Raw genomic sequence first — 13,810 nt, 5'->3', positions numbered from 1 at the left:
ACACTAACTTCATAGCAGACCACGCCAGTGTAGGTAATTTTAAAATGGAAGATCTTGTGTTAGTCAAATGCATTCTTTTTTTTTTCAATTTTATAACATTGTCCATTGATGTTTCATTAGGTCCTATATCTGTCATTCCAGATGATTCTGGAGACAAATGTCCTTTAAAGTACTAACTTTGTTTTGAACTGTGTGCTTGTGCTCTCTATTACCTTAAAAATTTGCTAAAAATTTAAAAAGTTAAAACGGATGGGGAGGCTATTACACTAAAAGCAACGACCTAATGAGCTACAAGTAAAGTTAGTGAAGATAAATCTGTTCTTTCAGCCACAGAAACGGATTTAAGGAAGATATCAGGGAGTAGACGGGACGCAAAAACACACAAAACGGAGCAAGCTGAGACAGACAACTTGTGACAGAAAGAGACAACCTCATCTTGCTTGTCCAGAAGAGAACAATCACAGTGAGGGGAAGAAGCAGACGTGCACAAAGAAAGGGATGGAAAGAACCTGACCGTCGTGTCATCTGGGATCACTGAGCTCTGTAATAGGCTTGAGTCTTGTCAGTTGAGCTCAGCGCAGGTCGACTTGGCTGTGGATTTCTTTGCTGACTTCCTGCCAAAAACAGCACATGGGAATATGAGCCTCCAACAGACCCAGCACTATCCTAGAAGGTCTAACTTATCTGGCTTTAGAAAAAATTTAAAAAAATTAGAGAGGGATCCCAAAGGCTTCATACCTGGCATGTTATTTACCCGCTGCTTCATAATGGAACTTAAATGGTTTTAATACCTAAACGTTTGTTGGCAAGTTCACCACAGGACTCGAGCTCTTTCATTTCTGCACGTGCTATTCTCATGTTGAGTCCACTTGTGCAGGGATTTTTTTTTTTTCAATGCTGGAGATTGTAGAGACACACATTAATAAAGGCAAAATTTTCTAAACTGTTTTTTAAACCTTTGAGTAATTAAAGATTTTGAATTTTTGGTTTAATGTCCCTTAGCAAGGTGAATCTTGATAACACACTTTTGAAGTTAACATGTTTCTAGCACAACTCTGTCAGGACATTTAACTATTCTTTCTGGCAGAGTGTTGTTTTGAGGTAAGGTTTAGGAATTTGGAGGTAGACTTCCTTCACCGTTTCATTCACTTTCTGCAATGCACCAGTACAACATGATGCTTCCACCACCATGCTTGATAGTTGATAGCGTTCTTAGGTTTGCAAGCCTCACCATGACAACTTCAGGCACACTTCACTGTGTCCAAAAGCTTAATCTTTGTCTCGTCTGACCATGTCACTTTTGAACACTTCTTTCTTGGTCGACACCCTATCAGTCACTATGAGCAGAGATATTGGTGTTCCAGCGGTTTCCAGTTCATGGAAGGCTTGAGCCTCTGTAGTTCTTGGTTTGTTCCTGAGCATCGTAACCAATGTCCTCTTCTTTTCAGAAATTTGCTCAAGTCATTGGTCTTTCCCATTGTTCTAAGTATTGGTTAAACTAATAAGTGCTGTCAAACAAATACTTTTTATGCTAGGAAAAGGAAAACTAACAACTACAGTCAAACATGATCACTAATGAGAAGTTAATAGGCCTCGGCTTTATCAAGTTAAGGCTTTTTAGAACATAAGGGACCACTTACTACTTTATCCAGGTAAATGTTTGTAAGTAACTGAGCCTTCATGTATAATTTTGACCCTGTGAAGAGTAGAGAAATCCATTACAAATTTAAACTTGTACATCCAATACTTGTTTTTAAAAATCACTGTACATTGTATAATCCTTTTACCCTGGAAACATAACAATTCAAATAAATCATTAAAAGTTCAACACGAATAGGACATTCATGCTCATGATGAGTGTATGCAAACTTAGGACTACAATTGTATGTCACTGAATACTCGTGATTATTCTGATTTAATTAAGGTAAAACATGCCACAAGAGCAACTCAAATTCAGGTCAAGTCAGTAGGGTTATCTGCTTGTAAAGTAATTAAAAATGTAAATGAAATTCTGTGTATTGTTGCTGATAACCTTTTGTGGTAAGTGTGTGTGACTAATATGGACCATAGCAACGTTCATCAAATTAGTATATTTTAGATACAAGTAGCTGAACACTGCTTTTAGATTAGATTACTGTCTCAATATTTATTAACTGCATCCTCACGGTTTTTGTCATAATATACAGATGTCTAACAAACAACATACTAACCCTTTTTTGATTAGAAGCGGCAGATTCAAATTACAAATTATTTCAAATGTCTGCTTCTGTGTTTAAACAAGATAACGTGAAGGCGGCAAAGTATGAGAGTGTAACTCTTGCCACCTCTGTAGAGAGTTGACATAAAAAAGCTTGCATGAAATGATAAGCCTTAAACAGATGAATTCATAAATGCATTTGCATTAAATTTTGTTCTCTACTCTGGGTTGTTTTTGATGAGCAACTGCTGAAACGGCAGCAAAATCTACAGTAAACTGTGTGCAAAGTCGTTTTCAGGCATTTCCATTTTAAAGGAGAACACCAGAGCTAGGTGGCCTTTGGCCTTTTTATCATGTACTTTAATGGGACCAATCAAAATGTGATGTTAAATGTGTTGAGGTTCTTAAAGTTTACAGTCTAAACAAAAATGCTGATCTGTTTGTGAAATCAAACAACCATTCATCAGTGTTTCTATTACAGAGTTAGGAGAGAAACTGCTGGGACTGGCATGGGTTTCTAATAGATGAGTGAATGAGGATAACTGCAGATTAAAGCATAATTCTTTACTCTGTAATTGCAGTTCATTAGGTCTAACCAAGCTTTTTTTAAATCATAATTACATTTATCATGAACGCTACTGATGATACAAGGTGTGAGCAGCTTTGATGTAAGCAAAGAAATAAATTATCTGAGATAATCTAATTTTCTTGTATTCTCTTCTCGCTCACTCCCCAACCTTTATGTCTGTTTAACTTTCTGCAGATGAATTCAAAGCCTTCCTGAAGCGTTTGCCCACTGACCGGTTTTTGAATGTGTCCACGATCGCCAAGTTCTGGTCTGCCGATGTGTCCCTCCAAAAGCGCTACACCCAGCTGGAGGCCAGCACTGCACTGGTGTTGGGAAAAGCCCAAAAGATTGTCAGGAAATTGTTCACTCTAAGCAAACGTTGTCCCAAACAGCCGCGCATCAGTCTGCCCCGAGAAAGGTGAGCCACGGCGACACCTAAAATCAGAAGACATATATTGCCAACACTCTGTAGTGTTGGGTGTATGAACTGTTCTGCTACCAGTTCATAGTCATTAGCGTGTTTTCTTCTTTTTCTGCAGGCCATTTGGCTTTTGGATGGGCACGGCTCAGTCTCTGCTCTACTGCAACGAGCACGGAGTCCTGGGCTGCTTCTCTGAGGAGGTGAAGAGCTGCAGCTGCCCTGTAGACCAGCCCACCTGCCAAGGAGTGATCCCCTGTGTTGTGGGCACCTCTCCCACTTCCTGCTCACTCTGTGCCACTGACAATGCCACCCGCTGTGGAGCCTGTCACCATGGGAACCTCCTCCACCTTGGTTCCTGCCGTCCAAGCATTGCGCCGTCCCTGGACCACTATTTGAACTTCGACCTGGACATGCCAGATGCTGAGGTTCTCACAGCTACTCAAATATGTCCTACACTTCTTCTGAAACCAAATAAGGCTGAGAGTATCTGTGATTATTTGAAGTCATAGCAGTGCTGGTCACTTTGTGCTGTACAGAGCCTAGGTTATGTAATCTTTTTGTCTGCAAGATGAGAACCTTGCTACAAAAATTATTTTGAATATTAATTTTGAATTGAATTTCATTATAAAATTGTTCACTTTATAATTAAGTTAGTATTTTAAGTCTGTTTAAAAGTCAAACTAGAACTTCAATCGAGAACCATTTGAGAACCAGCAAGTTTAAAAAATACACAACAGTATGTATGCCTTGACTATTAATTGTGATTTAAGAGTTATTTTCTTTTCCTTAGGTGAAATACCTGCTGAAGCGTCTGGACAGCAGAATAGAGGTCCATGCGATCTACATCAGCAATGATGTTCGCTTGGGAAGTTGGTTCAATCCTGCTTGGAGGAAGAGAATGCTACTGACGCTCAAAAGCAACAAAAACAAATCCAACCTCATCCACATGCTAATGGGTATTTCCTTTCAGATATGCTCGACGAAGAATTCAACACTAGAACCTGTGCCTGTGATTTATGTTAATCCTTTTGGGGGTAGTCATTCAGAGAGCTGGTTCATGCCGGTGAATCAGCCCGACTTCTCTGACTGGGAGAGAACTAGACTGGACTCCATTGCCACTGCACAGTGTTACAACTGGACACTGTCACTGGGCAACAAGTGGAAGTCCTTCTTTGAAACGGTGCACATCTACCTGCGGAGCCGCATACTCACAGATGATCCGACGGTGAATGAAACTCTCTTCTATGAACCTCTGGACCTGGAAGACCAAACTTCAAACCTGGGCTATATGAAGATAAACACGCTTAAAGTTTTCGGATATAGCATGCACTTTGACCCTGAAGGCATCAAAGATCTGATTCTACAGCTGGACTATCCCTACACGCAGGGTACACAGGACGCTGCCTTTCTGATGTTGCTGGAGATGAGAGATCGGATTAACCGGCTGTCTCCACCAGCACCACAGCCACTTGACCTGTTTTCTTGTCTGCTACGCCACCGCCTCAAGCTGTCTGCTGGAGAGGTGGCACGAATCAAGGACTCTTTACAGATCTTCAACTCCAAGCTTCCCAATGCTTTCCCTGAACTTGATCTGGCCCAGCTGTGCAGCTAGCTAGCTTAGCACACTAGCTAGGTTCCGGGGAGTTGTACTGCACACACAGTGGAGTTGTTGCTTCAGGGACAATCCTGCTGAAATGGCCTCTTGAACAGACTGAATTAACAAATCAGTGACTCTAAAGGCTGACTAAGTAGGCCTTTATTTTAGGCATTTCTGACAGGTTTTCAGGTGATACTTGTACCCTTTTTAGAGGCTGTGCTGTACCTGTTGGAAGGCATACTTTTGATCTCATTTGGCAAACTTTGTGAAAAGCCAAGGTCAAAAGGATCTCCTACCCTGACAAGTGTTTGTGATTAAACCTCTCACCAGGTTGATGTCTTGCAAAAGATAAAGGAGATTTTGATTTGTTAGAATCAAGATCTTGTTAGACGGCACTTCTGAGTGTTGTTCTGACATTAGTCAAAGGATTTTCTCTTTTCTATTTTGTTTGGATACAGAACTATAGGGTTGGGGGTGACTGAATAATATTATTACATGTGTGGGGAATTATGTTACACTTAACAGTTTGAAATTCGATCATTCTGAACCCTGGTAAAGTCTTTGAGTATTTCTTTTGAATCCACATCTTTCATTTTATCTGGCATTTGGAAACTTGTATCTGTCGTCAAAATCTGAGGAAAAAGCCTGTTAGTTATGTTCTATTGATGGTGGCATGTCTTTGCCAAAAGATGTTAAACATATTGGCAAACTGAGTGGCAAAATGTTAATCAATGTTGACTTCCTTTCACTTTTGATTTAAAAATGGTAGAAAAAAAAATGTCTGATGAGGGGAGGACAAAGATCTGCGAACGTAGCGCTGTAAATAACGCTCCATCTAACCCCAGATTGTGGACTAGTGCACATTGCTTTCTAGATAACTGAGTGAAAAGACCAAAAAAAAATGTTTATAACAAAACAGACTCATGCCTTATATGGAAAGTCAATGTTAAGAAGCACATTTAATTTCTGTGTTTGGTTTCAAAGCAAAGGTTGTATCGCTTTTTATATTTCTACCAAGACGAAACAACAGACACAATCTCCAGAGTATGTGGTAATGTAGCTTTTATATGTACAGTAAATGCCAGTCACATTTTTTGCTCTTGTTTTGATTTCGTGTTGTGAAAACTTTTGAGTCACCTCCCACAGTGCTCACCAGTACTTGCACTATGTAATTGTTCTGCAAATTCTTCAATTATACAAACTCACTATAACTGGTAGAACTTGTTTCATTTTATTATGTTTTGAAAACTTTTTCAGTAGTTTAGTTTAGACTCCAGTCAATAAAATGTTTTTTTTGTTTGTTTTTTTTTTTGTTTTTTGCTTTTGTTTTTATAATTAACATTTTCTTTTATTTGTTTTCTCTATTCTTTTAATGCAGGTCAAAATTTTCCTGTGGTCCAGCAAATACAAGGTCACAAGGTTAATCCAGGGCAGTGATGCTTCTCTTGAGAGCTTGCAGACTCACAAGAATGAGACTTGATATGATGTAACATTTATTACACCAGTTTCTCTCTGGAAGTCAGTAAGCCTTGTATGTCATTTTCAGCTGTTCTGTGCTCAGCTTGCTTAAGTAAAAACAAAGTGGTTTATCTTTTTGGGGAGACATTTCTTTATTTTAAACAAAAGGCCTCACAGCCCCTACAGTTATAGGATTTGACTAAGGTTGTGCATCTCTAATAAGTGGCCAATACGACAAATATATCAATGCAATGCCAACGATTCGATTTACTGAAGACACATCAACATACGGGGCAGCATACAGTTTAATTATGGGATAATTATAGGGTGACATACAGAGTAATTATGTGATAATAACATGGTACAGGGTAACATAAGTGTCCGTTAGAGTTACGTCAGCTGTCACGTGTGTCTGAAAACTGATGCAAACACACAAATCCACAATATAAAAAAAGATTTTATTTGCATCATTAGCCTCAATAGATATTTTTAAAATGATTAAAAGCTAAATGAAAACTAGAAAATGGAACTTCTGTTCTGTAGTTCTGTTCTGTCGTTTCGCTTCCCATCCAGGGAGCTTTCTCAATTTAAAACTGGAGTGTGTGAAGTTCCAAGCTTTAAACTGCTTGACCTGCTTTGTTTATAGTTTAACACAGGAGAGCCAACACATCGGGACAAGATTTAGCTGTGCACCTACACATCAAGGATAGAAGATACTCCTTTGAGGACCAAATTGTTCATATTTTGGACAGAGAAGACAGATGGTTTGAGAGGGGGTTGAAGGAAGCCATTTACATAAAATGAGAAAAAACTTTAAACAGAAGAGGTGGTCTCAGATTTCAGCTTTCTAAAACTTAAGAGTGGAGCATTAAGCCTAATACCCAGTCATTTTCACTTTAATTTACACCTTCATGCAAATGACCAAAGCGTCTCTCTTGTGAGTGAGGCGAACAAAGACCATAACTCTCCGGACAAGCTGAATATCAGCCAGTGCTAATTAAAAGCCCATTCTCCAGTGCATCTCTAGCTATAACAGTCAGTTTTACAGATCTTGAGGCTTACATATCTGCTACTTACCTGGTATTTACCTGGTATGTAAATAGCAGTTACTTACCTGGTATGTACTGGGTTTGTACCTGCTACTTTCCCTGTATGTACCAGGTTAGTACCTTGTAAATTGCATGTAAGTGGCACATACGTACCGAGCTGTATTATAGATTGCTACCAAAGTTTTTTTAAGATGGTAGTACTTCCCTTTAGTCTTGGCCCCACTCTAACTGTTAGCTAGGCTGGTCAGAACTAGTCTCCTTTTCTCCAATTAGATCATTCAGAGAGCTACAGTATCTATGCCAGCTTAGATACCTAATGGTTATATTTTCCACAGAACACTACTTTAAAAAATATCAACTATTTCTTTATGGTTTAATGTTTGATGTGATAATACCATGAAACAGAAAGTGATAAAATGACAGAAAATAGGAACATTTTCCTTTGCAGTCTCACTGAATTCTAAGTGTTTGTGACAAAGCGCGCAAGGCAGATGCGTTATGCTCAGCCAGTTTTTGAAAACCATGGACTATTTTCTTGTGTAAAACTGTATTCTCGGCTGTGTACATTATTTAATGCCAACACTGTACCCATCTCGACCCGCTTTGTTTCCACCTTGGAGCCACCCCCATGTTTATGGTTTAATCTACTAGGCAAACCAATTTATTTTAATAATTATTATTTATCGTTGGGGCATGGTCAGACCTAGACATTTAGGGCTGTAGCCACAGATGTTTTCTGTCATAAGGAGAGCATGCCATGTGGCTACAATAGTGTACAGGAACATCTGTGCCGAGTATGAACTGGAGGTCCCACAGTCAAAGTGAAAGACTCCACCAAGGCTTATGAAAAATGGTAAGGCTAATATACTGTGGGACTTCCAGATCCAGACTGTCAAACAGGTGATGGCTAACCAACCGGTCATTGTTGTGAAAAACGAGATACAGAAGAAGGCAGTGGTGATAGATGTATCAATCCCAAGCAACTGTAACATCAGGAAGAAGGAGCACAAGAAGATGGATACTTACCAAGGGCTGAAAGAGGAAATAGAGAAGTTGTGGCAAGTCAAAACCTCGGTGTTGCCAATGGTCATCAGAGCACTTGGTGCTGTGGCCCCCAGACTGGAAGAGTGGCTCCAACAGATCTCAGGAACAACCTCAGCGATTTCTGTCCAGGAGAGTGCAGTCCTAGGATCAGCTAAGATACTGCGTAGAACCCTCAAGCTCACAGGTTTCATACACAGTGTGGAACTGCCCACTTGGTATTTGTGTTTGTTTATATATATAAACAAACACGCATATACATACAATATGCACACACTAAGTCTTTGCCAAGTTCTTGAAGGTTTTGATCCGGAGTGATGGCAAGATGAAGCCGGCGATGGATCACAGGATTTGGGGCCTTGTCTGCAGTAACAAAGATGTACCCCATCTTACAGAGAACGCAGGGTACATTTTGGAGAGATTACCAGTCTGTTGCTGTTTCAATAGAGACGCACCAAACAAAAAGCCACTCATACACACACTCACACCTAAAGACAACTTTTGGTTCTTCAATTAAGCTAATGTTTTGTTTTTTGAGGGGTTTTTTTTTAACTGTGGGATACAAACCAGAGTTCCTGGGGAAAACCCCCACATGCACAAGGAAAACATGCTAGCTCAAACTTCACACACACACAAAAAAGAATGCAGCACACTGTATTAATGCATCAAAGATTTACCTTATATGGAAAGCACAGTCTGTAGGTATAGTTGTTAATTATTATTGAATAATGTCCAATACTTTCGGCAGTAATGATATTAATCTATGTTGGACGCTTACCTTGAAAGGAATGAGCAGTGGTCTTTTTTCCACTGGTCCTTCTAGGCAGTGTTTCAGTCACATGCTCATCTGGTTCAGTTATGAAAACATCTGCCGTTTGTGAAGGGGAAGGATTTTGATGGCTACCGTTGATTTGTGGGAGAGGTGTATGTTGAAGTTTGTGTCTAAAACTTGATCTTTTGATTTTAGAAGATGGGCTTAGCTCCTCTCTACCCAGAAACACAACATTTTTAGTGGCCATTTCTACCAGGGGGTGACCTACCTTTGCTTTTGGCTTCAGCTTGACCGTCTCTATGATTGGTGGCAGGATGGTGGGCTTTGATGTGCTAAATTGTGTTGTCATGTGATCCTCACGTTTAATGACTTTACTGGACTTGTTGTCAAACTGCTCCTCGTTGCCACTTACTTTCAAGGTTTCCTTTAAGTCATTGTTTTTCATTTTCTCACTGAAGTACAACTTTTGAATGTGATCCACCTTTTCTGTGAGATACTTAATTTGAGCTTTGCTCTTTTCAATTATTTCTTCAGATACCTTTCCTTGTGCAGTTAATGACTTAATTTTTGCCGTCTGTTCTCTAATAGTCCATTTCAACTGTGCTAATTCAACGTCATTATTTTTAGGGGGTGGAGGCGGTATTACAACTTTGGCCTCAATCACATCCTTCTTTAATTTAGCAATTTTTGTATCTTTCTTTCTCAGCTCCTTGTGTAAGAGGTTCTGTTTTTCTACTTTGTAAACCAGCGCGTCTCTCGCTGCTTGCTGGAATATTGTGAATTCCACCGGGGGTACGCTTTCCCATTTTTCCCTTGTTTTTTTTAGTGGAGCCTTGTAAGTCGCAAGTTGTTTCGCAAGGTTCTGAATTGCTATATTGGCACAAGCAAGTTTCTGTTTTGCTTCATGAAATTTACCATCCCTCTCAGCAAGCTCCTGTTTGTGTTCCCTTGCTGAAAGGCTAAAATTTTTTAACTTTTTTTCCAATCCCTTTATAATGACTGGCAGGTCATGATTTTGGTCCTGAAGCCTTTCCAACTCAAAGTTTTTAACTTTTTCTGTTTCTTTGAGTTGTTTTTCAAGTTTTGCGTAACGCTCCTTCCATTGTTTTACCTCTTCGAATGAAAAGTCTCTTTGTTGTGTAATTTCAATCACCTTGTTCCTTAAAGCTCTGAGTTCCGCTGCTGTTCTGGAAATTTGTCTAGTTGTTCTATGACTGTCCCACCACATATACATTGTTTGTCCACCTGTTATATAACTGTTCTACCACGCAATCTTTGTCACTGATTGTTTTAGGCACTAATTGCTCTTATTATTTCTAAACAGTGATGTAATGTAATCAATATAGCTCAAGCTTTCAGCATTACACTTTTTAAATTTTTTGCAAGCAACTATTCTCTTTGCCAAGAACTTTTTATTTGCAATTGCAATGGTAAGTGTCGCTCATATTGTGTAGGAATGGCCTTTGTGACCTCATCATGGTGTGATGTCATCACATTGTTTGGCCTTTGTGACATCATATTCAAATTCAAATTTAATTCCGCCCACATAACTATATAATGTAGGTGTCTAATATGAATACCTAATCAGTTTAAAAGTAAACATGTTTAATTTTAGCAACTATACTGTAGGGGGGGGAGACAGGTCTGTACAGTGATGCAGTTAGTTAATGTTGTGTGTCTTTATGTTGTCCTGTATTGTCCTAAAAGTCTCAACATCATTACTTTAAGATAAAAAAAAAACACACAATTATGAGTACAAATAAACAAAAACTAAAGAATAAGAGTACAACAAAAAAGTATATGCATGTTTGTATGCATACACACACACACACACTTAGACCAGCTAGGATTAAAAGCCAACACAAAGAAGTGTGTCTTAAGCAAAGGCTTAAAAGTGTCAGGGGTCTAAGAACCTTCACTATGAAGAGCATGAGCATTCCAAACTTAAAAACGTCGACTGAAAAGGCTCTACCACCTCTTGTTTCTAATTTGGAAGCTGGGACATCCAGAAGGAGTTTAGATGCTGACCTCAGTGCCCTGACTGGCAACAAATCTGTAATATACTTTCTTTAAAGGTTTTTTAAAAAGTAATTACATGAACCTGAAGGTGGCAGGAATCCAGTACCAGGGTGATATTGTTGTGCCATCTCTTACTAGTCAATAAGCAAGCTGAGCGGCATTTTGGATCCTTTGTAGGCGATGAAGAGATGACTGATTTAAGCCATGAAATAAGGCATTGTAGAAGTCTAAACAAGATGTTAGAAATGCATAGATAACACTTTCATTTCATGAACGATAGGGCTTAACCTTTGCAAGAGTCTTAAGATGAAAGAAGCTAGTTTATACAACAGAACTTATGTTTGTCTGACTTTAAAGCTGCAGTATGGAGTTCTGAGAAAACCGTGGACTAGCCCACCTTTCAGGTCCCTTCCCCATTGCTCTCTGCTGCACTACAGCCCTCCCTCCACAGCTCCTCCCCACAGTGAAGCCTGCCGTGAACATGCAGGTTAATAAGCAGGGCCACTAATGACGTCATGGATCTTCTACTGTCTTTGTTTTCTGAGCAGGTGCCACTCGAGAACTTGGCAGTTTTCCTGTAACGTTAGGTTGTTTCTCCGCCATTAGCACAGCTGCAGCACACCGGCAATCTTGAGCTTGAACGGCGGTACGCGCTGTGCAGGGGAAGGATGTAAGCAGCACGTGCACGTGCACGAGCACGAGCGTGATTAACATTGCTAAGACACTCCTCCAGGCTGTGATTGGTTGTTTCTGACCGGTAGCGGTATGTTTCCGCAAATGGCAGTAGGACCACTGGGAGGAGCCAGAGGAGCTTGATTTTTTTCACAGATTATCAGACCCATATTCTACTGTCAGGACAGTTTTAAGAAATATATAAAAAATACATTTTATAAAAGTTAATTACTGCAGCTTTAAAGAACAGTCTAAAACAGTGGTGCCCAGTTCTGGTCCTGGAGGGCCACTAACCTGCATGTTTCTCTGCTCTTCAGCAGGTCTTAAAGCTCTGCAGAAGGCTGTTAATGACTCATTTGTTCAAAGCAGAGAAACATATAAAAGATGGAGGATAGTGACCGTTGAGGACTACGATTGGGCACCACTGGTCTAGACAAAAAGTTGACAGTAAGAAGCTAGAGGACCAAGAGCACTATCAGCTCTCCAGAGATTGGCTTTAACAAAGGTAATAATCTCAATTTTTAGGGGGCTCAGAAAATTCCATTCCATTCCATCCTTGATTTAATGTCCTTTAGACAGTTTTGCAGAGTTATGATGTTATCTTTATTTACTTTTAGAGGTAAATTTGAATGTCACCTGCAAAACAATGAAAGGCGATTTTATGCTTATTAAAGATTGATCCCAGAGGCAGTATATACAAAGAAAACAAAAGAGCATCTATAATAGAGCACTGAGGAACACCATAGCTTTGTGGGAGTGCTGCTGAGGAGTACAGATCTAGATGGACAGAGAAGGTCCTCCCAGCTAAATAAGATTGGAACCATTTCAGAGCAGTACTGTTAATACCACACAGCTCAAGGCGTGAGAGGAGGATTTTATGGTCAACCGTGTCAAAAGCAGCAAACAGATCTAAAAGCACTACAATGACAATGTCCCTAGAGTCAGCAAAAAAAGTAGATCTTTAAAAACTCTTAAAAGTGCTCTTTCAGTGCTATGATGTGATTTAAAACCAGACTGAAATGCTTCTAAGACATCATTAAGATGATGTTCTCTAAACGTTTGGACAGAGTAGGCAGTTTCGAGATGAGCCTAAAGTTAGAGAGGAAACAGAGAGGTCTACGTTATGCTTTTTTTTTTTAAAAAGTGGTTGTACAAAAGCCTTTTTTAAAAAACAGTAGGGACACAGCATGAAGTGAGGGAGGTGTTGATAAAAGTTGACAATAAAAGGTCAAAAACAGTGTTAAAATTGTTTTCAATCGCGCAGTTGGAGGACTGTGAAGTGAGCAAAGAACCGGTTTACTGGGGAAATAAAATAAAATATAAAATTGAGTTTTCATGTTTTTCTTTTAGTTAAACACTATCATAAAACACACCAGTGATCCTAAAGTGGGGTGCTTGTGTGGGTGGTGTTACCTCCTTGGTTGGTGACGTAGAAGCTGTAGGAATCTGAGGAAGTTACTGTCACAGTGTTTATCAGGGAAAATGGAAGCAGAAGAAGAAGCAAGTTTTGTTAACAAAAGTACCTGTTCGAAAACATGTATTGTTTTGGAGGGTTTTTTGTCTGGAGTGATGCTGTCGGGAACTCGAGCCCCACATTTCACGTGGGAAACCCCCGAGATTTACAATGACGTTAAGAAGTTTCCCAGCGAGAGGCAGCAGGTCCCGGTCCGACGGTGGGAGGCTGTGGTTCTTCTATTGAAGGTTTGTATTTCAGGTGTTCACTTTAAAACGATAACTGCACAGTGAGTCACCAGACTGTGGAATAAATTAAGAATCTGATTTAAATCCATTAGACAGTATTAATTAATTAAATGTCACATGGTGTGTTCTAAAAAACCTTTTTTGAAGGAACACATAGTGCCTGCGTTCTTACATGCCAAAATTTTCAACTGAGCTTTTTTTATGTAGAAAGGTTTTGGTCAAACCTTTAAACAGTGTTATGCATGATTTTATGGGATTTTGCAAGATGTCACACTCACAGGGACTCTCAGCTACTACCACAACGTATTTAAGCAC

General features: G+C 39.6%; 1 protein-coding gene across 1 annotated transcript in view; it reads left to right on the top strand.

Moving 5' to 3' along the window:
• brinp2 (bone morphogenetic protein/retinoic acid inducible neural-specific 2) overlaps nt 1-6,839 on the top strand; it is a 205,312-nt gene extending 198,473 nt beyond the window's left edge. Inside the window, exons 7-9 of the mRNA XM_017420894.3 lie at nt 2,961-3,183; nt 3,305-3,611; nt 3,977-6,839. Of these exons, the coding sequence (XP_017276383.1) occupies nt 2,961-3,183; nt 3,305-3,611; nt 3,977-4,798 (1,352 nt within the window). The 3' untranslated portion in view covers nt 4,799-6,839. The remainder of the gene's footprint in view (nt 1-2,960; nt 3,184-3,304; nt 3,612-3,976) is intronic.
• Nucleotides 6,840-13,810: the final 6,971 nt, after the last annotated feature.

The sequence above is a fragment of the Kryptolebias marmoratus genome, linkage group LG20, assembly GCF_001649575.2.
Source record: "Kryptolebias marmoratus isolate JLee-2015 linkage group LG20, ASM164957v2, whole genome shotgun sequence".
In the NCBI taxonomy this organism is placed as follows: Eukaryota; Metazoa; Chordata; class Actinopteri; order Cyprinodontiformes; family Rivulidae; genus Kryptolebias; species Kryptolebias marmoratus.
This window is presented reverse-complemented; position numbering and strand designations above follow the sequence as displayed.